General features: G+C 41.9%; 1 protein-coding gene across 9 annotated transcripts in view; it reads right to left on the reverse strand.

Moving 5' to 3' along the window:
• Window positions 1–908: 908 nt before the first annotated feature.
• Window positions 909–26582, reverse strand: part of HIVEP1 (HIVEP zinc finger 1) — a 132613-nt gene continuing 106939 nt past the window's right edge. For 6 of the 9 annotated variants that reach the window (XM_040546081.1, XM_040546080.1, XM_040546082.1 and 3 more), the window contains 2 exons: window positions 23676–24193; window positions 19121–20838 (listed from right to left, as the gene is read on the reverse strand). In XM_040546081.1, the coding sequence (XP_040402015.1) occupies window positions 19669–20838; window positions 23676–24193 (1688 nt within the window). In that variant the 3' untranslated portion in view covers window positions 19121–19668. Of the gene's footprint in view, window positions 1584–6651; window positions 12963–16848; window positions 16956–18722; window positions 20839–23675; window positions 24194–26582 lie in introns of those variants that run through there. The other 3 variants (XM_040546085.1, XM_040546088.1, XM_040546083.1) reach the window with 3 other exon arrangements.

Consider the following 26582-nt stretch of genomic DNA (forward strand, 5'->3'; position numbering starts at 1 on the left):
CACAGAAACTCAATTAATTCAGGGGAAACAACTGGTCTCTGAACAGCTGTTAGTGTGGTTTTGAGTGCTTCAGAGGTTCTTTTTAAAATAATAGAATTCCATAGGAACTGCTACTGCAGCACTTTTGTGTTTTTTTTTTTCAAGGGGGAAGTTATGCAAGGCCTGCTGGATGATATCAGCACATCTGGACAGCTTGGAGACCAGGGAGCTTCAAGGGAAGGGGTGACAAACAGAGAAGAAATTCTGTTTTTTCTCAGCTTGGGGCAGGTAGGGGAGCGCTGGAGAGAGAACTGCAGCCCCCGCCACCCCCAGGAGGGCCCTGCCTGGCTCTGCTGTCCAGAAGGTCACTGCATTTGGCACCCATCACAGACAGCAAATAACTACTGATTGCCGCAGTGGGAAGTGCAAGGCCAAGCAATTTCTTTCATGTTTCCAGCCCTAAATGCTTACACCATAGCTATGGATTGTATTTATGCTCTTGGGGATCTGCAGAGGGAGGTTTCCTCCCTGCCTCTTGCCTAAGAAGTATTGCAAAACAGGCAGGTGCTGGATGCCTTGAAACAGCTTTTGCTCAGTCCCGCTGACAAGAAAGCAGTGGCTTTAGGGGGCTGCCAGCTTCAGGATGCTCTGGGATACTCCAGGATGCAGGCAGAGTGGAGCCTGCTGTGGTTGCCACACCTCACAGCCACCACTTGGCAATCACATCCTTTCAGTACCTCCAAAAGCAAGCCAGGGCAAGGGTTTCTTGCTTTTTAATTTAGACCATTGGTCCTAAAAAGGCTGCATAAGAAGAAAAAAATTGTTTTGGTTTAAGCTTCTGCACACATCTTCATGATATAACTGGTTTTCAATAGAGCCACCTCTTAAAAACATAATTAGAGGTCAAATATTAATGGACAGTATATGTCTTCAAATGTAATTAAAAGAGCTGATACAAACTGCTTCAGTCCAGAAAGTTCCTGTGCTTGGCTCAACTTACAGGGCTGGTCATTATGCTCAGTTGCTTAAATCACGTTGATTCATAATCCTTTGTAAAAGAAAAATCAATGCTGGAGTGCTTTGCTTGTGTAACAACGTACATTAGTGAGGCTGGAGTGCCTCTTCAATGGGATAATACCAAGCAGTTAAAATATGTACAGAGAGCCTCCTGAATTCATTGTGAATTGATTTTCATTCTTTCTTTTAATATTCTTGCTCACAAAGAAATTCCTGTATAACACACTGGCCTTTTTCTCTGCTGGTTCATCTCCTCCTTGGTTACGGGGCTTGGTGCTCTCCCCCTGGCTCTCTCAAGCTTGCAGAGAGAATTGCAGCAGGAACAGTCTGCTTACCAGCCCTGCATTCATGCCTTGTAGAAACTCAGCATTAAGGTATCCACGGTTAGAAAACAGAAGGAAGAAAACAGAAGGAAATGGCAAATATCCCTTGCAATGAAAATAAGAATTAATTACCAGCGTGACAACAATCTGCCCCTTCTTTCTCTGGTGGCTTCAGCTGGTCTGTCCTGAGCAAATGGGAGCTGGCTTCTCCCCTGCCTATGGGTACGTCTGTAACATCTCCTCTGGGGTTTTCCAGACTGCTTTCTGGGGAAAAAAAAAAAAAAAAAAAAAAAAGTGGTTTGGCAGATATTGGTGAGGAAAATAATTTCACTCACTTTGTGACATGAGGACTTTAGGAACAGATGATGGTGATTCATGGTCTCTCTTTAAAGGATTAACCACATAACTTAAGCCATGTTTTTTAGCTAGGTCTTCTCAGTATTTGTTGTTGTTTTCTGCTTTAACTTATCTCAACAGAATAATCTGTATCTGCAGGCTGTAGCCCATGTTTTTCTCCATGAATTTTTTCTAGTACAGCTGCATCATTCACCAGCATTATCTCCTTGTAATCTCTGTCCTCCTGATTCTCCATCAGGAAAAAATACGTAACAGAGGCCTGATCTTCTGTTCTGCTTTTCATAGACCACTATGACTGCACTCTGCCTCAGTCCCTCAGCAGTGTTTCTTACTAATAGGGCTTAGGAAACTTATTCTGCTCAGTATTTTTTGACTGCGTGCTGAAAATGAGTACTACATGGACTGCAAGTGTACTATGGGACTAGGTCCTAGTTTGCTTATTTATAGGTGATTAAATAAAAAATAGACAAAAACATCATTTGTATGCAACAAAATATGTTTTTCATGGGATCGATAGGCATCTTTTCATTTAATTTAATCGCAGTAAGTACATAGGAAGTACAAAAACTGAGAGTCCCAGTAGTAAATGTTTCAAGCGCAGATGATGAATCATGATAAAGCAGTGTTTGTGTTTAAAATCATCATAGAAATTATTATAGGCAAAGTCACTAATATACTGGCCCTCTGTCCTTCTCTGAGACTGCCAGGTGCTTATGGTCACTTGAATTACAATACAGTACAAAGACTGTATCTATTATTTTGATTGGTGCTTGTAAATAATTTGATGTATTTTCCTGCGTTTTCTCATCTTCCTCTCTCTCCCTCTTTACTTCCAGCCGCTTCTTGAACTGGGCAAGCAGCTTGTGGCTTGTACTCAGATCATGGCTGCCCATAATCACCCACTGAGCATCCTACCAAAGGCTCTACTTCTTCCTAGGAGATGAACCATTGCAGAAGCATGCATGACTGTGTGTTAATAAACAAAGAGGTTAGATAAGGTTTCCAGCTGGCCAGCTGGAGGGGGAGGAATGCTGCTCTTCCCACCAGAAACACCCTCTGTCCAAGGTCCATTTCTGCTGATGCTGTCTTACAACCCAGTGCTCTCCCAGGGAGAAGTAGAGGAAGCACCTTGGAGTTTGCTGCTCTCCTACACTCACAGGCAATTCTTGGAAAAGCTTCGTAACTTTGGGAATGACACATGCTCATCAAAGCATGAGATCTGATCCAGCACCAGTTGTCAGTGCAGGAATCTACGTCCTTCTCCACAGCTGCCAGTACGTGAAAGTTGTTGCTTGGGCAGACCTCTCTTTTCCTCAGTCAATATAATACAGCATAAGTGATGACAACTTATGCAAGTAGTCTTCCTAGTACATGGGATTTTTTTCTAAATAAGATATGGAGATGCATCATTTTGGGCCTCTGTTCTTTGGAAACTACTCATGTACTTCATCCTTAATGAGCAGGCTAGGGAGTTTTTCCTTACCTCTATCTTAATATAAAGAAAATGTTTAAGACAGCCTTTTCCTTTTTGGTGATCCATAAAGCACTGTGTTTGCATTTTTGAATTCATGCCCACGTCAGATTATTTTTATCATTACATTGTTCTCCCTGTGGTATTTGTTAACATGTTGCTGGCTATTTTCATCATTCACATGAAAATGAATCTTCTGGGTATCACAGAGTTCAGTTATTATGTTTTGTTTTTGTTTTTTTTTTGGTGAAAGACTTAAATTGCATCTGAGAGATACAAATTACAGGGCCTAATGTTCCCCCAGAGATTTTAATTTAATACACAAAAGGAGCTGCTCACTCCCTACTGAGGTCATTACACGGAAGTATTTTTTCTATTGAACAGAGTAATTGGGAACACTGGAAATTGTTTCCCCCCACCCTCTCTCTCAAAAATGGATGGGTCAATTTTGGCTGCCTCAGAAGGCTTGTGAGTGATCATGCCTAAGACAAATTTTGTTGTTGCTTCTATACAGAACAAAGAACCTGTGAGAGCCCTTGTCCATTGCAGGCATTGGCAGGGTGGTGGCCTCTCCTTTCACCGCTACAATATGGGACTGGAGGAAATTGTGCATGTCCAGGTGTTCAGAAACCTGAATACTCAAACCACGGTGCCAGCCTCTCCTCTCTGCATCACACAACCCCTTCAGGAGGCAAAAAGCCCTCAGTGGGTCAGCAAGGAAGAGGGTGCTGCTGTCACAGGAGGGTGTCCGTGACATAGGTCCCTCAAAGGATTCATAGCCAGCTGCCATTGGACGATATCATGGAGTTGATCCAATCCATCTACTTTTCCCAGTGATTTCTCTGTGGAGATGTGAACTTTTGGGCCAGGCAGGCTAAGGCAGAGTCAAAGTCCCCACATACCGTTTGACTCCAGGATAAACAAACACGCTGAGGTCACCCCCAAGTTGTGGCAGCACAGGAATCAGGGGGATGTCATCGGGTCAGGCTGCAGGTCAGGGAAGTTGATCCCACCACGGTCCCCACTACAGCCCTATTAACCTCCGTGGCTCAGTTCCTATGCCTGGTTAAAATTTAAACACTTGTGTAAGTGGTTTGCTGAACTAGTGCCAGCAAGATCGATGTCTTGCAGGACTGGGCACATTAATTCTTGCTCTTGAAGAAGTATGGGGGAACAGATGAGCCAGAAAACTAAACAGCTTCAGATTGTTTGATCCAATGAGAAGGGCAAATTCCAAAGCAGAGGAACCCTCATGCACTTTGTAAAAAAAGGAAAAAGAGAGAGTGAGAGAGAGAGAGAGAGAGCATGCGCTACAACTGTGCTTTGGGCTGTGGTAACGATAACTTTGTATGGATGCAGGATATTTTTGCATGCCAGAGAGAGCCAAGACATTATTCATCACGCTGGTTTGCAGGCACAGATTATGTGCATCACTAGTGTGAAATTCAGCCTCTTATTTCTAACCTGAGAAAAACTTTCCCAAATGTTCATTTAGTTTTTTTTTTTCCCCAATCTCATATTGAAGAACAAAGCACTCAGGAGAATGGGCAGCTAGGAGTCATGCTTGTTCCCCGAATGCTACTAAACTTCTTTGATGGAAACAGATGATAACAAGTATACTAAAAACAACAAAAAAATATGCCTCAAACAAAAGCAATATACTTCCAAAACAAGGCTCCCAGCCACACCAGTCTTACCCATTGGGAAGAGGATGCGAGAACACACAACACTTGTTAGTCCCGTCACTTAACTGCACACCTGGAAAGTACTCAGATCTGATGGTGGTGATGATGACACTGGAAGACCCTGTGCAGAACACAAACGCTGAGCTACTAAAAAGGCTTTCAAAACAGCATAGATGGAGCCAGTATTTTTCCCCAAGGTTTTAGACACTGAATTCTTTCAGAAGCTATTTAATTATTTTGTTTTATTTTTGCTCTTTCTGTATGGGAAAGCTTAGTAAAAGGACTGTTCATTTTGACAAGGTTCCTCGGGGAAACCTCCAGACAAAATAGCAGTAATTTCTTACCCACATAACTCACCAAGAAAAATAGCAGAGGAAATAAAAGGGTAATAATAACAAGGGAAGATTATCTTTTAAAAGCAATTGCTTGATACTAATATACAGTGAATGTATTTAATGTAATAAACATAGGCTTACTTAGGAAAGACATGAGAAAATACCAGGAGCAAAGAGACTCTTATAGCTTAAGCAAATTTAAGACTGGCAAGTGTAAGAAGATGGGGAGGGGGTTAAATCCTATTAGGGATGGTCTCATGGTCCTGACGAAGACTTAATTTTTGGACCCGCAGCTTTATATTTCTTGCAGAGGCTGGGCTGTCAAAGCACTTAGTAACCTGAGGGCCTGTCTGGCCTTCTTTCTCCTTAGAGGGAGACAGCTGAAGCAGAAACCCATGCACATAAACATACATGTAGATCCAGTGTGACCTTGTTTACAGAGAGAGGGGTCATAAAGTCCCACTTCCCTAAATATGCAAGGACTTCATTTCCTTCCCTCTGAAATACCCAGGCCAGCCAGCCCCTGAGATCTTGTCCCACACAGTCCCACCTTCCCTCCTACCCCCAGGCCCCACTCCTGGCTCTGATGACCCAGGCACAACAAGGCCGGCATTTCAGGCCTCTGCCTCCCACTGGTGGTCCTGTCCTTGCAGGCCTGTTCCCATGCCTCAGCCTTGTGTTGCTGCCTGGTTGAGCTTGGCTAGGACTCCTGCAAAGCCTGGGAGATGCAACCCACCACGAGCAAAGAGGAATCCCTCCAGCAGTTATAATATATTTGCAACAGATCTTCCCTTACGCCTCCAGTATCAAGGAATAATCTAGGTTTTTAACTCTTGTTAAGAGACCACAGTGCCTGTGACTGCAAAACAGGGCTCAATAGTATTTTCTTTCCTGTAAATTTTCTGATCCTTCTGGACCCTGAAGCTTCAAAGTCTCATGCACATTGCTGAGTTTTGGTCTTAACAGCAGTGAGTTGTCCCTTTGACTTGACATACACCTGATTGTATGGCCTGTAGTTGACTTGGTGATCGTCCCCCCAATCTCTTGGTGGCATCCCTTGTAGTGTGTCAAGGACATAAATCATTGCAGGCTTCAGGCTTGGGATAGAAACTAGCTCCTTGAAAATGTGTTGAAAATACTCAGCTAGGAATATTGGTGACAAATGGAGTACCACAAGAGCATTAGCAGGTTGGTGTCCAACATATCCACCTCAGGTGGTACCCGTCCTTCTCCCCAGGACTGGCAGAGACCATGATCTTTAAAGTAAGCTTGATTCCCATAAGGTCATCAATTTTATAGCCATGGAGACAACTGTGACTGTCTCCTCTGTCTTTTGTTTAGTACAGACCAAAGCATCTCCCTCAACAAATTCTGCACCAAGCTCAGAAGTTCTAATTGAGCCATGAAGATATCCAGATACTGACATAAGACTAAGAGGAATGGGGAACATCCCATATTAAACTGTTCTCATATCAGCTGCATACCTTCATTTGCCTTCTATCTTTGTAGCAACACACATCTCCAACAAGCTTCCAACTTCTTCATTTTGCTTCTTTGCTCTTTGCCAGATGAAAGGGCCCTTTCCCCTTAGAAACGTTCATCTAATTTATTTGCAGAGTGAGCAAGTCTCCTCTTAAGCACCTCCTGGGAAAAAACAAAACAAAACAAAACAAAAAAAAAACACAAACAAACAAACAAAACCACAAAAAACCCACCCTCATTTAGACTTTTCTAAAGACTTCTGATAAGAGCTTGGTTTTCCAAACTATCAACAGATGTCCTTTACTTCCCTCTACTCTTCCTTAGCCAGGTTACTATTTTGTTGCTAAAATCTTCTTTCTTTTCAGTTTCCTACTATTTGGGTTTACTGTGAGAAACCCCAGGGAGCTGAAAAGAGCCTTTTGAAGGAGACAGCAGCCATTTAGGCTATATGTGATGGTTTTGATAGATGAGCCTGGCACACACCAGGTACATATGTAGGTGCCTATCTTGATCAGTGATCTTCAGCTGAGGCTCTGGTGCATAGCCCCATCTGCACTGGTCATAGCTGTGCTCCTGCCTGGCCACTGACCACAGTGATCCAGACCCTGACCCATGGGCTAATGACTTGGCTTGGACCTGCCTGGCCACTGTGGGCTTGCCTGGAGATCTGGACTCTGGGCTGCCCCTAGTTACGGCCCTGCTCTTCCTGCTTGTGGCTGCGAGACTGTGTCCCTTGTCCATTGGCCAGGCCCTGACCCCCTGGCCCTGGTGCTGTGCTCACCTTGCTGCTCCCTGTTACAGTTGAAAGAAAAATCTGTAGAGCAGGAGGTGTTTGGCTTTGAGTGGATCAACTGTTGAGAGGCAGAGGGACATTGTAAGTGCATTGTGGGCACAGTGCTGAGACACTGCCGCTGCTTAAAAAAAAAAAAGCAATTAACGTTTTGAATAGACATTCCGATTCCTAATTTTCCAAAATGAAATAATGTTTTTTCTGCTTTGTTTGTACTAATCCCAATCCTCCATGCAGAATGGCACATGTGCTCTGCTATTCACTGTCTGAGAAAGAACAAAAAATGAAGTTCAGTGCTGTTGGTCATAAACAATGAGGATTTGAACACAGAAGCAGAGATTTTCACTGGCATATTTTAACTTTATAGAGAAATGTATTTTAGAGGGTGATAGGATACAGAAACCTGAATTAAAAATCCCTTTTGGTCAACATTTGCAGTCCAAAGCAGAAGAGAAAGAAGGTGGCAATGAACCCATTAAAGAAATAGGTGACATTTTTCTTTTGGGTTGGTTACAGCTCATCCTGTGTGTTATAGAAGTTTTGGCAGATCTGTTCAAGAGAGTAGAGGCACCCCAACAACCAGGAGAAGAAAGAGAAAGCAATTATGAGAGGAATGTACTGTACAGAAAGGAACAGAAGAAAAGCCAGAGGCACCATCACCTTTATGACAGGCAGCTGCAGGATCACCTGCCTAGGCAACAGCAGTATGAAGCTCACCTCCTTGAGATACAGCTGATCTAGCAGGGGAAGACTGTGACGACGACCCAGCAACCCGGTAGGTAGCAAACAACCTTGCAGATGGTCTTCTCAGTTCTTATAACCATTGGAAATATCCTGAGCAGCTGTGAGTTCACTTACCAACCATTACCAACAGAGGTAGAAATCTTCCATGGGTATCAAAACCTGAAATGAAGGAGCTAGTCCACTATGACATGTAAGAAAGGGAAGTACAGGGCAATTGAATTACATAGAGAGGATGCCCTGTGAGACAGGGGCTGATCTGCGTCAGACCCCAGGTTTCTTGTCATGCTGTGCTGCTGGCATTGGGGCCGCTTTGGTCCTGGTGGCCCTGCCACCCCACCTCCTCAGTGGGAAGGGCCCTGCAGCATGTGCCCCAGAAAACAGCTTGGCTCTGTATCTGATGAACTAACTCTCACAAACGCTATAGCAAAAAAGCTTTGCTCTAAGATGCCTAGGATACGTTCCTGGGGGTCTTTGCATGGTCAGAGATAACTTTCTGAGAGAGATTTTTGGTTAAAATTTGGTAAAAAGACCCCTGATTTTAAAGAATTAAACTCTGTATGAGAGAGACCCCTTCCAGAAGAGTAGGAAAAGGAACAGCAAGAGGCAATGGGAACAGGAGGAGGTAGGGAATAACCTCTCTGTTAGTAGGAGCAGTGCTCTGTGAGCTCTGACTGCACAGGTGGAAGGCAGCAGAGTCCTCAACTAACAAAATTCAAATCAGGCAACTGCCAGCTCCCAAAGCAGCTGCAGATGAAATCTGCCTTTTGTCACTTTGCCCAAAATCTTCCTCTAGGCACAGACAACTTTGGCTCTTCATGAATCCAAACTAAGCGGAATGGATAGCAGCACTTCCAGTGCTCCAATCTCCAGAATATGGATTAGAGAGCTAACTTGACGCTGATGGCCAATAAATATTATATGTGAAACTGAGCATAAAGCAAGCAGCTAGAGTCAGGTTGGTGCTCCTGAGCACGAGGATTCTCACTATATGTTGTAGTGAAAAATCTGCATGTTTGTGTGAGCCTGTCCTGCCCCTTCCTCCGACAGCTCTGTGCTAATGGAAGGTAACTCTGTCCAGAGCAGGCTGCTTTTTGGCTCCCTCCCGTACTCTGCTTTGGTGCTTAACTGCCCATCACACAACCCACTCATTTCCTGGCCTCTAAGCCCAGTTTAGCTCTGATTTCCAGCTATCGGTGTTTTTGCACTGATGGGCATTTGCTCTGGGCTTCTTGCCTTTCCCAGGCCCCCAGCCCATCAACACCAGGTAATTCTTCTCCACTCTGTTCACACATCCCATGTTTAGCTGCAAACTTCTCTCTGAGACCAGGAGACAAGCATGTCCTCCCTCCTCCCCTAGCCTCTTTGCTGACATGACTAACTCCACATGGTGCTTCTCACGCTGGAAATCTTCTCTCCATGAGGTCCGAAATTATCCTCAAATAACCAGAGGAGAGGAAGACTATACAGGCTCATTCTGACTTGCATAAATCAAAAGGGCAGCCTGCTGATTTTTAAAATAGAGCTATTAGTTTTCCATACAGCCACCCTGCCTGACTTAATGAGCCATTCCCTTCAAATACCTCACGTTAACACGTTTATGTATTTGTTTGCCTAGCTGGGCTCCCTAATAAGCATGCCTTCAGTTCAGGTGCTCCCAGCAGACTGCGCTCTGCCAGGCTGCAGGAAGCCCTCCACTCCTTGCAGCTGCATCCCCAAATTATGCTCTGCAACTGATTGCTTGTGGTGCAATTGCTCAGCTGTAGCGAGCAGGAGTGTAGATGAATTGGAGGTTTTCCTACAGAACCCATTAACACCTTGTTCTTGTTCTTAGCAGTTTTGTTTTGCCGTATGAGCTGAAGATCCTAGCAGGATTACTCAGGTGCCAAGGCTAGGCTAAGATGTTGTGCTAAACTAGGAAGTGGCTAGGAAGGCTGATGTTAGAGATGTGCAGGGCCCTGACAGGCTTGGGAGTTATCCTTAAAAGAGTGACAGACAGTGAGCTGATTGTGCACAGTTTTACACTGTTTTCATTTGTCACAAGGGCCGCTGGCAAGCCAACGCTATTCTTGCAAGAAAAGGAATGTCTGATCTGGTCTCTTGACTCTTTGATGAAGCTTTTTTCTGCTGTCAGGCTCACTTCTGTGACTGCTGCCAGGAGATTTGCACACGGAGTCTTCTCTTTTTTTGCCCGTGCTGGATAAACTTGAGATTCAACTGAATTAACAGCTGGAAATGCATAGGCAGGGAAAGTCTGCCTATCTCCCGTACCTATGTTGTTGAAAGCTTCCTGTGTAATTGGATTAGCACTTAAATGTTGTGTGACAAAGATTTATGATCCAGGTTTTGTAAACGTTCTCAAGGAGAAAAAAAAAATCACTCTTCAAAATCTTTCTGTATCATTTGGGGACAACTATAGTATCGCCAGATTAATTACAGTGTTTCTACAATGCTCTCCTCTGATTCTACTATTAAAAAACAGCAGAAATCAGAGTTTGTTTTGACCTTTATTCAGAGCCTCCTGTTAAAGTGACTTTCACAACAGAACCCAATTTGTCACATTTTATTTGTACTTTAATTTTATTATTAACAGATTAATGAAGTTGGTAATGGGTTTCCTGATGTTCCCTTTGAAATGTGAACTGTGTCCTTACATCAATCTGCTGTCAGCAGATGAAGTACCTTCACAGAATGCTATTAACTGTTACCAGAAGCAATTAGTCAAAATACAAAGTCGGCTTCAAATGGAGAGACTCCAAATTCCCACAGTGTGTTAGGAAAAGTGCATTAGTAGGATTTAGTCTTGCCAGCAGACACAAGCTTTAGGTCCTGCAGTAGACATCTGGGTTAATGACACGTACAAATGCAAATGTATCAGACATTAATTTGCTTGAAGGAGCAATGCCAGGTTAAAAAAAAAAATAAATCACATTCCCATGTCATTAACAGCAACCCCCCATTGTGTCAGAAATAGAAACATTCTGTTCTCAGATATTGTCCGTGCTACATCCTTAAAAATCCATGTGTGGAATCCCGGCCATCCCGCAGGCAGAAGACGACTGCTCCTGACCACTGCTGAGACCAGGTTTTATCTTGTTTTGGCCAGAAAACGAGTTATTTTAAAAGTATTCTCCCTCATCTTCCAAATCATTAAAGTCCAAGCCCATCCCAGATGGCTCCCTTTTTTGTTGGTACCAGAAAGTCACAAGATATTCAACAGGGACACGGGCAAAGTTGGCTTTAGCTTGATTTTTCCACGTTTGTCACCATCATCATGCAGACAGCTTTACTGTCTTGTCATTCCTCCAGTGTGAGGCTGTCAGTTGTCACAAACATTAAACACAAAATTAACTCAGTAAGTGTGCATCCTAATAGGGTGAAGTTGGAGCTGGAACTGCTTTAAGGAACTGGATAGCACCCATTAAAAACCTAGCAGCCCTTATCTTGTTCACCACTGTCCTGGATGAAATGACAGGGAGGAATTTGGGTGTGATATACTATGTCCACAGTGAAGGTTCAAGCGTATGCTCTGGCACGCCTAATTGGCGCCTACAAACCACCTTCCAGATTGAATAACCCCACTTTTTCTCTCCAGTGGTGGAAAATGATGTTTTCAGTCATTTTCAGTGCACTGCTAATTACAATTGATTATCGGAGTAAAAGACTGACACAATCCACTTGAAGATGTAAGAGCAGCACATTTTATCACCCTTTTATATGAACTTAATGACAGAAAAATGACAGCCCTTTGGTCCTTCATTACAGCTATTTCCACTAACAGGAAGAACAACTTCTTAGAAAAACACAGTACATAGTCCAAATGCTCCCACAAAACCAGTCTCTCTCACTATCCAAACACATTGTCTGCCATCTTAAATCAAGCACGACTCTTAGTCTTAAAGATAAGGATTAAAAGGCACCCATTAAAAGGGGAGGTCAAAATTCAATTAAAAAAATGAGGTTCAAAATTTTAAAAGAATAATTATTTGTGCAATCTTCTAGGTAAAACACACTGCTGAAATAGAGACTTTAACTGACTTATCAGCTCAAAATTGTGTTCAAAGATTATGAAGGTAGAAGAGACTATTAAAATAATCTAGTTTGACCACACAACCTTAAGTTTTGGCATTTCACTGGTATAGATTTTTTTCAGTTGTTTGCATAGCTTAAAAAAAAAAGAATAAAACCATCAAGAACACAACAGACTGCATAAACTTGAAACAAACAGACCACATGCTTTCATGTTCCTTTAATTTGTGAGTTTGTTGGCAAGGCTCAATACTTAAATGGGTAGTAGTACCAAGTCCTCTGCTGATGCTGGTAGTGCTGCTCTGCTGCAGCTTGCAGATGTCATTCTCCATCAGATGGGGATCTAGCCTAAAGAGTTTCCAAGTGTGAGGAAGAACTAAGTACAAAACTGCAAATACTTAGAAAAGGTAATTTGTAGAAAACTCTGAGTAAACTAAACTTCAGAAGTGTCTCTTTTTTTTTCCTTTCTACTGTTTCTTGTATAACAAGGGCTTAGTATTGCGTTGACCATGCCAGTTTTCAGGGGCACACGAGAGAGAAGCTGGGATGCATTTCTTTGTGTGTATCTTTGCTAATCTGTTTGCGCTGTCTCATGTCTTCATACCTAATACATCCTGGGTCTTTGATCTGAGGTGGAGGACATATCCAGGAGGAACGATGATTCACAGGAGAACAGGATATCCACAGGGGAGCCACTTACCTAGTCCAGCAGAATTAATCAGCATTAGGTGTGTGAGCTCTTGCTCTGAAACACTGTAAGAGAGAGTCATAGATGATTATAGGTAAGGGAATAAACAAAGAAACACAATTGAAACCTCCAAGCCTCAAAAATGGCTTCTGAACCTCCCACTTGATCTATTGGAGGAGCAAAACTGTCCGGTGTCCAGATTAAAACATTAATTTCTGTTTTGCAAAGAGCCACTCTTTCAACATTTGCTTCTGCTCTGGCTCCTGGATTGTTTTTGCAAATGAGAGACACACCTAACGCTGCACAACGGGGCTGAAACACAGGATGCTGCCTTCCTGTGCCTGGTCCCAGTGCAGCACTCCCCCACGGCTTGCTGTCTTGCAGCCTGGATACGCTCTCCTTTCTTGTATCACAGCTACCTTTCTGCCAGCAAGTGCCTGCAGCTGGGTAAGCTAGGTCATGGAAAAGAGGTGTAGCTCAGTGGGTGTCCACTTACTGCAGGCACCACCTCCCTTACTACGCAGACCCTGGCTGACAAGGAGAGCTTACACAGCACTAACGTGCTTCAGACTCCCACAAGAAGTTGGTGGCTGCATACTTCCAGATGTTGGGGCCAGATTTTCAGAAGGCTTTTAGCAGTGTTCTGAAAAAGGCTGCCACTGCACTTGCATGATGCCTGGCACTTCCTGCCAAGGGGAAAATCACAGCTGGTGCACGGTGGCCCTGTGCTCCTGGGAGTTGGTGGATGTACATGGCAATGCTGCTCCCTTGCCTGCTGGTCCCTGCCTTGCACATGCTTCCTTTTATTAGGGAGCTGCTATCTATGGGATGCAACTGGCACCTCTGCTATATAACATTTTGTTTCTAAGAAGAAGAAATCCAGTTGTAAGGTATTTGGGGACCAACACAAAAGAATCTTGCAGTCAAATGCCCTGCAGCTGGTTTAGGTGGAACTTCTAAAGCACAAGAAGGATGTTCTAACCACCTAACTTAACAAAAAGAGGGCATGCTAGAGGTATTTGAATTTACAAACAGCTTTCAGCTGGCCTATTGCCAGCATAAATGCCTCATGCATGGTAACGGATTTCCAATAAACTACAGAGCACAGCCACAAAACCAAACAGGTCTTAACATTTGACCTTATTGGGGAAAACAAGCCTACTACTACCAAAGAAAACTAAGCATGCCTAGCCAGTTGACTGATCTTAGCACAAGCTTTCTTTCCATGATTGAAACTTAGGAATGTAAAGCCTCATCATCTTTCAGCTAGTATGGTTTCCTTAGGTCTAACATGGAATATCTGCAAATAACCACCCACCTCCTAACATGTTGAGTAGTCTGGTCTGCGTAGAGAAGAAGTGGAGGAGCAAAGAAAACACCAGTAACATCTTTGCCATTTTTTTTTTTTGATTCAGCACTTTTGGAACAAAACATGAACATCAAATCAAATAATTACATGCTGTTACATCCTTGTTGCTGTTTGCTCATCCACCCACTGACATTCCACTTAAAGTTATCTAATAATCAGTCTGAAGTATTTTAAAGTAGCCTGTTTTTATCCTCAGCCAACAATAGAGTTAGCAATCCAATGTTATGTTAGCAATCCAAACCTTTGACAGTGGTCTCACCTTCAACATAAAACCCATAAATAGTTTCTATGTGATCTAAGTCTCTGGTATTTTTTATATAATTGAAAATGGCCATCCATACATATGGTGACCCAAAGGAAAAAATTGCCCAAAGGCAAAGGAAAAGGCAAAGGAAAAAATTTGCCCAAAGGCAAAGGAAAATTCCTTAAGACATGACAATTCCAGCCATGTTTTTTAAAGACATTCATAATTTAACATTCACAACTAGAGACTGACCACAACAGTCTACAATGGATGACACCTAGTGTTCATCTTATAAAGCCTGAAAGCAATGTAAGGATTCTCTGCTACTGGTCTCAGAAGATCTTTCAAAAGCAACAGAAGCAGGGGCCTGTTGGATAAATCAGCTGAAGGCTATCTTGAGCAAGTACTCTTACTTGTAGATTATTTGATTTCCCTGGCTTATGGCAAGTCACTCATGCTAAAACTGATTTTTTTCTTCTGTTTTGATGAAACCGTCCCCATGCTAAACATGTGTTTGACAGGCAATTTACAGGTTTAAACAGAAGTGTTTATAAAACCTTGGTGAAGATTATCTTGCAAAAATGAGGGCTTCTGGAAAAAGAAGTATAATTAAATTCATTTTATGTTCTGTTTAAGATACATGTCAGTACAGTCAAGGCAAGATAAATCTGTTTATTAAGAACCAATACAGAACATGTTTAGTTGAGCGTAAGACACAGTATGTGTTTGTTTTTGGAGTCGGCCAGGTGGTGCTCAGCCGAAGTATGCAATCAGAGATGAAATGCATGTGATGTGCCTTTGAATTTGTGTGGGTGCAAAATGCTCCTCGCAGACTTTCTGATGGGGGACTGGCTGATACAGGCCAAATGTGTGCTGCTCTGGCCTCAGGGCATAATTCACATCAACCCAAAAGCTACAGCAAGTTCTTTGAGAATGTGAAAGGTGCAAAAGTGTAAACCAGAAAAGTAATTGACACGGCCACAGAACCCCCCCTGCACCTATCAAGTTTATTTTGTTTGAACTACGGTCCAGAGGCTGGGATTTATATCTGGGGATGTAATGCTATATAGACCAAGAGATCTAAGGCCAGTTACAACAAAAGTCGTTGTCTCTGTTTTAGGTCTTGCCCTAAGAAGCAATAGGTAGGCCGTGCTGTAGCTTATTAAGCTCAAATGCAGAATGTGGACACATTTAATAGACAACCTATTCCAAAATCAATGCTGTCACATGGACAGCAAAGGAACAAGTTGCCTTCAAAATCAGATAACCACCTTACCAACAAACATCACATCCTGCAATGAAAATTCAATTGCAGTCCAAGCTGAAAGAGGAGAGCTATACACTACTGCTTGATTCTTCTTCTAGGGAGGGCTCTCACAGAAGCTCACCATGCCATGTCCTTAATGTAGCTGTACTTGTGCCCAAACTTTAGGTAGCACCTGCTTACAGCCCCTTGATGAGAACAAGTTGTGTGATGATGCCAGACTGTGCCTGGGTGCACAGAGAAGCAACGCTTGCCCTGGCCTTTTCATGTTTGAACAGCTGTGCTGTATTTGCCAGAGGGTGTCTGACAGTCGTTAAAAATTGATCCCTGAGTAAACAGCCCCTGTGGTATTTACTCCAATTCAGCTGTGATAATTTATACCATCTGAAGAGCAGCCTAATCCTGCACTGGCAAATCTCTGAGCTATTTGCTACTGACTCAAGCAGGAGGATCCCTGCAGCAAGGGGAGTGTAAGTTTCCCATCACTAATGACTCTAAACAAGAAAACAAAGATGCAGTACAATTTAAAATGGAAAAAAGAATTAATTTGGATCGAAAATATAATTGCTAACACAATGTTCCCAGGTTTGTGTCAATGCAGTTGACATGCAAATCCTCAATGCAAATCCTCTGTGTGCTGATGTACAGTATAGATGTTGGTTACACACATTATTAAAATGAAGTGGAAAGGCACTGATGGATGAGAGGTAGGGAGTGTAGCCTTCTCTCCAGTCTGGTCATACTCCTAGTTTTTTGGTGTTTTTTTTTCCTGTTGCCCAATGCTGTAGAGGCATGACAATGAATGCTCATTTTCAAACATATTTGAGGGAAGGGAAACAGTACAATATTCAGGAGGACAAACACCTATCTTCTAGAAAAGTATGATGTCCTCCCACTCCATTTGAAAAAGGAGAGATATGTGCAGCTACCCGCTCATCTTCATTGTTAGTGGAGATCCTGCTACAAATAAATTCTGGCTCATCTGCTTTGCCTGGTGAAGTGTGGTGATTGCTTACTATCAGTTAGTACCAAGTCTCTTGGTCCTTTCTCTCTATTTTATTATTGTTGACTTACCAAATGACACACATCATAACTTTCCTCATTATGACATATCCGTTGTCTTGTCATTCCTATTCTTCAAGATATTGCTTCCATCTCTTGACCTGATGTCTTCAAAACACCTAGAAAGAAAAGAGAAACATGTAGATAGTCTGATTCACCAGGTTGAATTTGTCTGCCTCTATGTGCTAGTACAGTATTTCCTGGAATTAAAACTTAGAACATGAGCACACAAAATTGCTAGTCAAATAAATATTTAAGATGTGTACACAGCAAATCTCCAGAGTTTCTAAATGGTTAGTAAAATCAGGACTTCAGGGCATATGGAACAGCAATTTCTTTCTCACTGCTTCCTTATAAAATTCAGAGAAATACTAATTCTTGTGATAGCATTAAAATTTTTGGAGATAGTTTTACATTGCTGTAAACCTTTTTTTGGTCATGCTGTAGACAAACAGGCTCAAATTAATCATCATAGTTCTAGTTTGCAGGTATGTGTACATTTTAAAGAAGCTAAAACTAATGCAAATTTCTAGAGTTCTTTAACAGTAAGCCTTCACTTGGTTTCACTAGCACAAGTCAGTTGCAGACTCTCAAAGCATATGTAATGCAGCAATGGGTTTGTTTAACTTTGGCTGGTTGAGGTAATTTCACACGTTTGGTATAAATGATAATGATGCGAGACATGTTGACATCACTACACACGTATAAAAATAACATACAAAAGCACAGTGACATTTTACAGTGGTTGCACGCAAGACACTCACAACTTTGAAGTCCAATGCTGTGTGGCGCTGAGTACTCTTAACTCTCACTAACTTCAATGTGAGTTGAGAGTGCTTTGTAGTTCAGGTGCTCAGGCCTCATTGAGACTCCACACAATCAAGAATTATATGAACATTCATGTCTGGAACAAGAGTAATTTCTCCTTTCTAGTACGTGGATTTCTAATTGCTGGACTAGTACAATTGGATGATAATAACAGTAATATAAATGATTTTCTGGTCCTGAAGTGCTCTTTCTGAAAGTTAATAAACTCACTCAACATCGCCTACAGTTTTACAACACACTGTAATGGAATAATGTAATGAGTACAATGTGAGTATAGTACAAAAGCCGAAGTAAGGTGGGATCTTGAATATTGCTGTTCTTGAATACGAGTGATACGAGGTATGAATTACCTCTTTGAGCTGGATATGGGAGTTAATCTGTGAACAACACAGCCCAGCTCACATTCAGCTTCACTCCTGATGTTTTCAAGCTTTGCTTCCCACCCTTTTCCTCCAGCTGTTTTGTGTGCTCATCCTTGTTATTTTCACAAAGGTGATCCTGCTTTTAACTTACATCTTCGAGTTTTCTACTGGAACTTGTTTGTTAAATAGGTTTTATAAACTTCTGCAAGAATGCAATGTTAGGGCATAGCAGAAAAAACAACTGGATTTGAAAATTACAGCATGAATCCCAGGTCAATATGAAACTTCCACGGATGTGTGGCCCTACAACGTGTCAGACTTCTCTCTTGGAGCAGTTGAACACATTAAAAATTTCATGGTAACTTCAAATTGTATTCTCTGTGTGCAAACAGAATTCCAGCTGTATTATTCTGGGATCCATCCATGCCTTGTATGCCCATAATAATGAGTTTGTTGATATAAGGGCACATTAATTGTATGCGTAAAAGCTCTATTTCATTTTTTTTTTCCCGAATGAGTAAGACAAAGCCATATTTAGGGAACTATTAACTTTGTCTAGCTGTAAATGAAGACTACCTGAAATGAAGTCTTATCAGAAGCTGATAGTAATTCGTAATGCAAAATCCTTACTACAGCAAGTGGCATTTTAACCAACACCTTGGCAGGTTTTGCAATTAAGAACACACAAAATTATTATTTTCTTGCTTAACAATATTTTAATTTCAATAAAAAATGGCTTTATAGTTCAAGATTACAAATGAAAAATATTTCATCTTGACCCTCTTGCTATTTTCCCTCAGGGAAGTTTTTAAATTTCAGTTATGAAGAAGAAAAAACGGGGCAGATGGATGCTCACTGTACAAAAAGTTGAAGGATTCCCTCCCCACTTCATCATCGCCGGATGTTTTGAAATGGAAGGTTTTCCTCCAAGTGTCTGAAGAACGTACTCTTTCTCTTATGGCAGATGAAATCGTGGGCATATACCATCGCCAAATCCTTTCAAGCTGCAAGCAATTGGAATGGTACTAAAATGAACGAATCAAGCGCCTCTCCACCTACTAGGCTGCATCAAGAAGGTACAACGTAAGCAATGGTAAAGTCAGTAAACAAAATTTTACTGTCATATTTCATAACACAGATACTGTATTTCTCTTTGAAGTGTAAAGCTACTGTCTTACACAAGATGGACAGACCCTTTTCCAAGACTAATATGGATACAATAAATATGGAGTTTTACATACTAGATCTGTACACAGAAACTTCGTCCCACAGCCATAAAAATTTACATTTAACAGTGCAACATATAATTTAATCCTTTATTTATCTGACATAAGATGTTTACTTACTAAACACAAGCAACTACCTGGTTTTAATATACATATTTTATATATATATATTTTATATATATATATTCAACAATCTGTACAAGTTTCTAAACATAAAACTCCAAAAAGGCACAATTGTCTATACAACATGTACAAAAATGGCTGGAGCTGACAAGAAACAACAATTATTGGTCAAGAGTTCATGATTGCACAAAGATTAGTAATGAGTTTGTGTCAGAAAAATGTGCTTTAAGGAAAGGAAGGTTTGCAAAGAAACCTGTAAGTGTTATAAAAATAATAATAATGGAAAACAAAAACTAGGTTGCTATTACAAGTCTATCCTCATCGTCACTGCTGCCATCACTAAACTGCACCGTATTTTGCCTCCGGGGCAATGCTGTCGGCCTGTGTACCTGTCTATCCGGAGAGACAGTTTGATGGACCGGGGACTTGCTCAAAACGTCAGAATTCACCTTTAAGCAGGGCTCTGCCGGGGAAGCCCTTTTGACCTGAACCGAAGAGATGTTGCACTTTGGCTTGACATGGTTTGCGAGGTCAGTCTTTTCAGCATCTGCTTTCCCTGGCCTGTTGAGTCTTTCGTAGTCACTCGCAGAGGCAGGCTCTGCAAGGCTCTTCCCGCTGTACCACTGGCCACTGGGGACCACCTGAGGAGAAGCAGCCCTGGCCACCTGGCTGATGGTGGGGAAGCTGGCAGGAGCTGGCTCTTGCGGAACGTCACCGGCTTTGCTGCCTGTGGCTGGTGTTTCAGAGGCTCCCTGCCCATCTGCGCTGACCGGACTGACGGAGGGGATGAGGGCAGGCAAGGCGATGTTCAGTATCTGCAAGCCCGGGATGTGTGCCTGAGGGCTGGGGTTGCCCTGCGGGGAAGCGCTGGCGGCCAAAACCTGGAGGCCCACAGCATTCAGAGTAATTCCTGGAGGGCGCATCTGGGGGGCTATGTTCGTATTTGTCAGGCCTAAGACATTCACCTTCTCCATGCTGAGGGGTGGAAGAGGCTGCAAGCTGGGCGTGCTGAGACCCTGGATGCCTGGCACGTTGATCTGTCCGATGGGAATACATGGCACGACACTGTTCACTTCAGCAACCCCGACGGGATTCGTGGCAGTGCTAGAAGTAGCGCAACCCGCCTCGCCAAGGGCGCTTGTAGTTCTGTGGATTACACTGACAGCGGGAATGGTGAGCTGTACTGGCCCTGCCTGAATTGGCACGAAGGTGGAGTAGGTGGCCAGGCCGGCGGGGACCACCTGAAGCCCCCCTACCGGTACCATGCTGTAGGGCGCCTTGGCTTGCTGCTGCGAATGCAGCGGGAGGTGGCTGAAGAGGTGGGTCTGGGGAGCCCTCAACTCGGCAGCACGTGGCGGGCACCTGGGCGGCTTCTCTTCTGGGATTTCAGTGCAGGGCGATGCCACTGTGGTACGCACGCCCCGGTCTGTGGGTGATGAGGGGGAGCTGGTGGAGGGCGTGCTCTGGGAGAGGACAAGAGAGACGCGTTAACAGGTTGGCCACCACTACCCCTACAGTTACATGGAAATGTGAGGTAGCTCGGCATGCTGCCCACCCTCTCGCACTCCCTTTTAGAAAAAAACAACAAAAAACTGGTTCAGAGTAAATGCTGCCCAGCTTGAACAATGAACTAATTTCCTTCCTTTCTTTTTTCAACTCCTTCCTCACCCACTAATTGAATTTTCCTCTCATGATTACCCTGGCTCATTTCTCTTGAGCACCAGTACTCAAGAACATTGCTGAATATCCTCTGTACGTTTCGCTTTTTTTTCCTTTCTTTCTCTCTCTTTTTTTTTTTTTTTTTAAAGGAGGGAGAAGGCATTGGAGAGCTGTTTATTGTGGAAAACACCTCAGGCAAGACAGTTAAATAGGCTAGCATTTTTGATGCACCAAGATCCTTTACTGGGGCACTGCAGCCTCTGGAAGGCAGGGACAGCATCACAGCACATTTATCCATGTATTATTCTAAACTGGAAAATAGGTGATAAGAAATTACAAGAGAAGGATGACAACTGCAGCATCCATGGAGGCTGACGTAACTGATGAATACTGGAGTGAGATGAAGGATCCACATCCCATAGCTGCCCCAGCTTGCCTTGATTTCATGCACAGACCTGGACCAATAATCGTATTATACGCTCCCTTTTCTTCTCATACAGCCTCTGTTACTGACCAAGGCTGGCAACTCCTTTCCTAAAAACACCTAAAACAAGAAGTCTTAAACTGCAATTGCAGTCTTGCAATATCTTTTAGTTGTAGGCCTATTGCAATACATAAAGAGTAGTGCAATCTTAATTTGGTTTATATAGTCCTAAACTGTAATTCTGTGGCTTTGACCAAACTCTGAAGAACACTCTAGAGCAGGCACAAAAACAAAATACTAACAGAAATGCTTTTGAAAACTGCTAGTAGGAAATGTATTGGTTAAAGGAGAACACAATCTATTGACCATGCAGCGTCATACAGTCTGAATGGGAAGACATGTCAGAAGGAAGTCAAAATCTATCTCAGGATTAAGTACTGTATGACATCTCACAAGAAATCCTCATTAAGCTGGTACAGATGTTTTTGAGGGAACATACAGCCTCCCTGAACTTTCTTGACCCCTTGTCTCAATGGCAAGAGGTTGGATCCACAAATACACACAACAGGAGCAGAGTGTAGATTACATATCAGACCCACAGATACCACTTTCATTTGGTCTAGGAAAGGAGGTGGTTGACTGGTAAGGAATTACTGCCTTGTATATGCATATACATGCCTTCTATATGTTAATGTGGAGAATCATTACAGCTATATTAAAAAAGGCCTTTTAACACTTCTATTTGTGTGAATATTTTCTTAAGCCTTCAGTGGTTCTATCTGACAAGAGAGTAAAATCAATCAAATGTCTTTTTGGTATCTATTGGCAACAACTGAAAATACAAAACACAAATATTATGTTCCTACCTTTTGTGGAAGCTGGCTGCAGTGACCAGAGACCACTACATTTTATTCCCTGTCCTACTTCAAAATCGCTCCAACTCAAACTTACCACATAGACTCACAGTTCTTACCAGTAGGAATGAACATGTGTCAAAAAACGAAATGCAGCAATAATTTTTACTTTTTTTTGCTTGTCCACAGTTCATTCTCTTATTTTTTAAATAAATTCAGTAGAAGAGATTTTCAAAGAACAAACAAGCTACTAACTACTTAAACCATAATGAAATTTTTACTTACTGTTTATGCTTTTGAAAATTTCCTGCTGCTTATTTTTCTGTAACTACATGCATATACTGCTTGTAAATGCTAAATTCATCACAGAGAATGCAGTAATTACTCCTTTATTTTAAACTATTGAATATTTTGCATCACATTTTTCTGAACATTACTCTGGGAAGCCCTACTGCCTTCATGGTCGCAGTAAGAATTCAAAACTTTCAAGAGATATCATTAGTGTCAATCAAGTGTATGATTTATAGTGTCCCCGTTAAAGTCCATTAAAATATTGTTGAATTGTAAAATGCCTAATACCTGCCAGTTTCCTTTGGTTTCCCTCTGTGATTTCCAGCACTGGTTGCAAACATTACTGAATACACCTGCAGTCTTGCACATAGACTGACCTCATCTTTCCTCATGCTCTGAAGAGCTGTATGTCTAGAATAGGCACGGGCAATCAATTCTTTTCTTACCAAAACATTCTTTCAGTTTGGGGAAAACTGATAGCATCGGGAACTCAGATCTCGGATCTGTGCTTGCCTCTCCTTTTGCTATTGTGCAAGGGCCATCTCCTAGCTTCCTCGAACATATGGTGATCCTTTCTAATTCTACTGCTTAAGCATATTTGGAGGAGAGATAAGCAACTGCACATTTTTTTTTTTACAGTGATAAGGCAAAAACCTTTGGGACTAGATTAATTTCCCTTAGGAGTTACCAATGATTCTATTGTCATATTTCAAAGTGAAATGACTTCTGAATTCTATCACTTTCCACTGAAAACTTCATAACCACAACCATATGTTCATTCCACATATCCGTTATATCCCTTCTCATTAGTAACACAATCTACCAGTTCCAGACTTCAGCTGAAATGACCATGTTCCAATTAATCCTTTGTGTCAAAATTACAGAATTTTAAAAACCAGTGCTCCCACGACACTGTTGTTTCTACAGCCTGTACTTCAATTACTTTCAACTCTTTTAAAGCATCAGCCAACAACTCTAAGAATACAGGGAAAGGCAAACATTTTGGTATCTGAAAAGTCTCCAAAATGATCTTTAAAATCCCATTCTCTCCCCCCGAGTTGGACACTCCTACCTTTGTAAGAACTGCAGTTGATATTAAGGAGTGGCCCATAGCTGCTTCTGGATCAGGGTAATCCACAGACATCTGGTGACCTGGAGATGTAGGAGCAACATCTGCCAGCACAGCACTAGCATTGTGGGGACCTGCTCCTCTCTCCTGGGCTTTACCCTCATGTGCTTCCTGGTGGGAGAACTCTGCTGGCGACCTGGAGGTCCTGCTAATTGACTGCACCGTGCTAAGGACAGTCATCTTCGTCAGCAGTGCTTTCGGTAGACTATCCATTGAGTCTGTGTGAACCCCAGCAAAGCAGTCTGGCAGTCTGGTATCTTCATCAGCACTTGTGGCATCTTGCAGGCTGTGTCGAGAGGGGTGATGCTGGGGGCTGGCTGTCACTGAGGGGGTTGTGGATAGGACTGACTCGGCTTGGCTGTCTTCATCATCATCTTCATTATCATTTTCATCTTCATCTGCACCATCAGACTCCTCTGCATCAAACCCTGACCGGTCACAGCCAAATCTTTGTTTCTCACCTGCAAAAGTGAGAATTAGAAGTTAAGCCAATGAAGGTCGCAGACAGATTAGGAAAGAGGTAGAAGGGAGTAATTAGAATCACCAAAAAAACTTAAGGCATGTGCATTTTTCAGTCACTTCCCATTGCATCAAAACAACCAAGAAGATTTTCACTTCGATTTTCAGTGTACATATTTAATTCTACAGTTACATAATCTTTCATCTTCTGTTTTTGTATTGTTTTCAACCTTTTGGATTTGGCTGTTTTAAGCCATTTACAGCCGTTTGCTCAAAGTCACTCTTCACTCTTTCGCTTGAGGAGAAGCAAGCAGATTCCTGCTTCATTAAGTTCCTAGCAATGACATACGAAGCTCGTCTGCCAACCTTCACAGTGGGATATTCTCTAGCTGGTTCTGACTCATAAGTGGGTGTCCTTGTACCTAATACGAGTCACTGCTGCAAAAATTCTTGAAAGATACAAACAGAAAGACTGGGGGGTGTTAGTCAGGAATCTGTCTCATTAACAGGCAAAAGAGATCAAAATTAGACCCTACCAGATTTCTTCACTTTGCTCATGTTTTGAAAGGATTATGAGCAAGTCACCAAAGATGTCCTAGGAGGCAAGAAAGCCGTAATCCTATAAAAACTTACTAATACATGAAATTTTATTCATAAGAAAAATATTCACATTCATTCACGTCTTAAAGCCAAACTGGATCAAATACCTTCTGCTGTCTATTGGTACATTTTTCTACAAAATATAGGTCTACTGCAGCTTTTTACCTCCTTTTATATCATAACTTGGAAAGAAAGAATCTTCTCTAGTAAAGAGACAAAATCTCATCTGCTGTATCTGATTCCAAGCCGGACTGTCTGGGATCACATTTTATAAAAGACAAAATGCTTTGGATGCATTCATATTTCGTATTTGATTAAAGGTCTGTCTGCTAAGCTCCCCCCAAAAATACCAGCATAAAAATCATTTGGCTCTGCAAAATCAGTGGCAGCTGGTTAGCTAAAATTTCAGAGGTCCTCTTCTAGGGAAATCTGCACAGCAGCTTGCCATCAGAATGAATGACCCTGAAAAAAATGAGACTTTTACAAGAAGGAGAAGGTATGACAAATACATTAGGCTGCTATGCTATCAAAACCAAAATAAGTATCTTGAGCTCCAGGTAAAATAAATGGGTTTAATTGAGCTACCTCTCAATAAGCTACCTACCATTATAAGCCTTTCAAATGAGCAGTGCAATTAGGAACAAGACTAATAGCTTCTTTGAAAAAATCCCTCTGTAGTGACTTTGCCCCTCTTTGCCTACACAGTAATTTGTACATTAACTAAATATGGAAACTATATATTTTCTACATTTACTACATCAGGCATGAAACTGAAATGTTATTAAAAATATGCTAAATCCTCTAGGTCATTGGAATGGTGCTAACAAAAATAATTTTTAGGATTTTATATAGTCTTCATTTAAAATTCTCATCTACAGACAAAGCTGTTAGAGAACAAAATACATTTTAGTGGAAAAATTAATTCAGAAAAGTCCATTCCCAAAATATTGGGAGTAGGATTGTTAAAGATGTTATTAGCAAAACCACATAGAGTTGTTCAACAGTTTTTCTCCGTATTTCTGTCATTTCTCTTCCTCATACATTTCTTCAACAGTAATTTGCAAAGCAAACAAATCTAAAATGTTAGAACCTCCACATATGTTTGAGTTCTGAATGGAACTCAGTGCCTCTGCAACAGATGTTGAAAATTTCTCCATGTGTTATATCTAAAGGGTGACCTATGCATTTCTTGCAACTTCTAAAATAATGCATGGAGCGTTACAAAGTCTTGGGTTTCAGACTAGACCTCCTCTCTATTTTGATCACATTGTAGGGTACTCTTCTCTTTACCAACATCACATACCTATATTTCCTCTGGGAAATCCTACTGCTTCTTTTCTTTTCTCTCCCTCTCTCTACATGAATCACATTTTCTGTGAAGTTGACTTCCATCATGAACGACTGTCTCCATTGGCAAAAGAAACGACCTGAAGTGATTAGACTGATGCCACATTTTTAAAGGGAAAATACATGCTCAAACATTCCCTGATTTATAATATGAAACTACCCTTTTAAAATCAACATTTAAAAGCACTACAGGATTTACTACAAAACATTGCTTATGTAGATCTTCTTCTGCATGTGCCTTCTAGAAAAAAAACATGGAAAGGGAAAAGGGGAACCACGCATGGGACACAGATTCCTTAAAGGCAGTACTCTGTGGGATATCATTTCCCTCTATTGTTTCCCTGTTTACCTCCACCCTTTATGAGTTTGCCAGCTTCTATTTAAGTGTGGTTACCTGAGGCCAGAGCCTGCAATGTGGGTGAGGTGGCAGCAATGAATGTGGTT

This window comes from Cygnus olor, chromosome 2 (assembly GCF_009769625.2).
Source record: "Cygnus olor isolate bCygOlo1 chromosome 2, bCygOlo1.pri.v2, whole genome shotgun sequence".
Lineage (NCBI taxonomy): Eukaryota > Metazoa > Chordata > Aves > Anseriformes > Anatidae > Cygnus > Cygnus olor.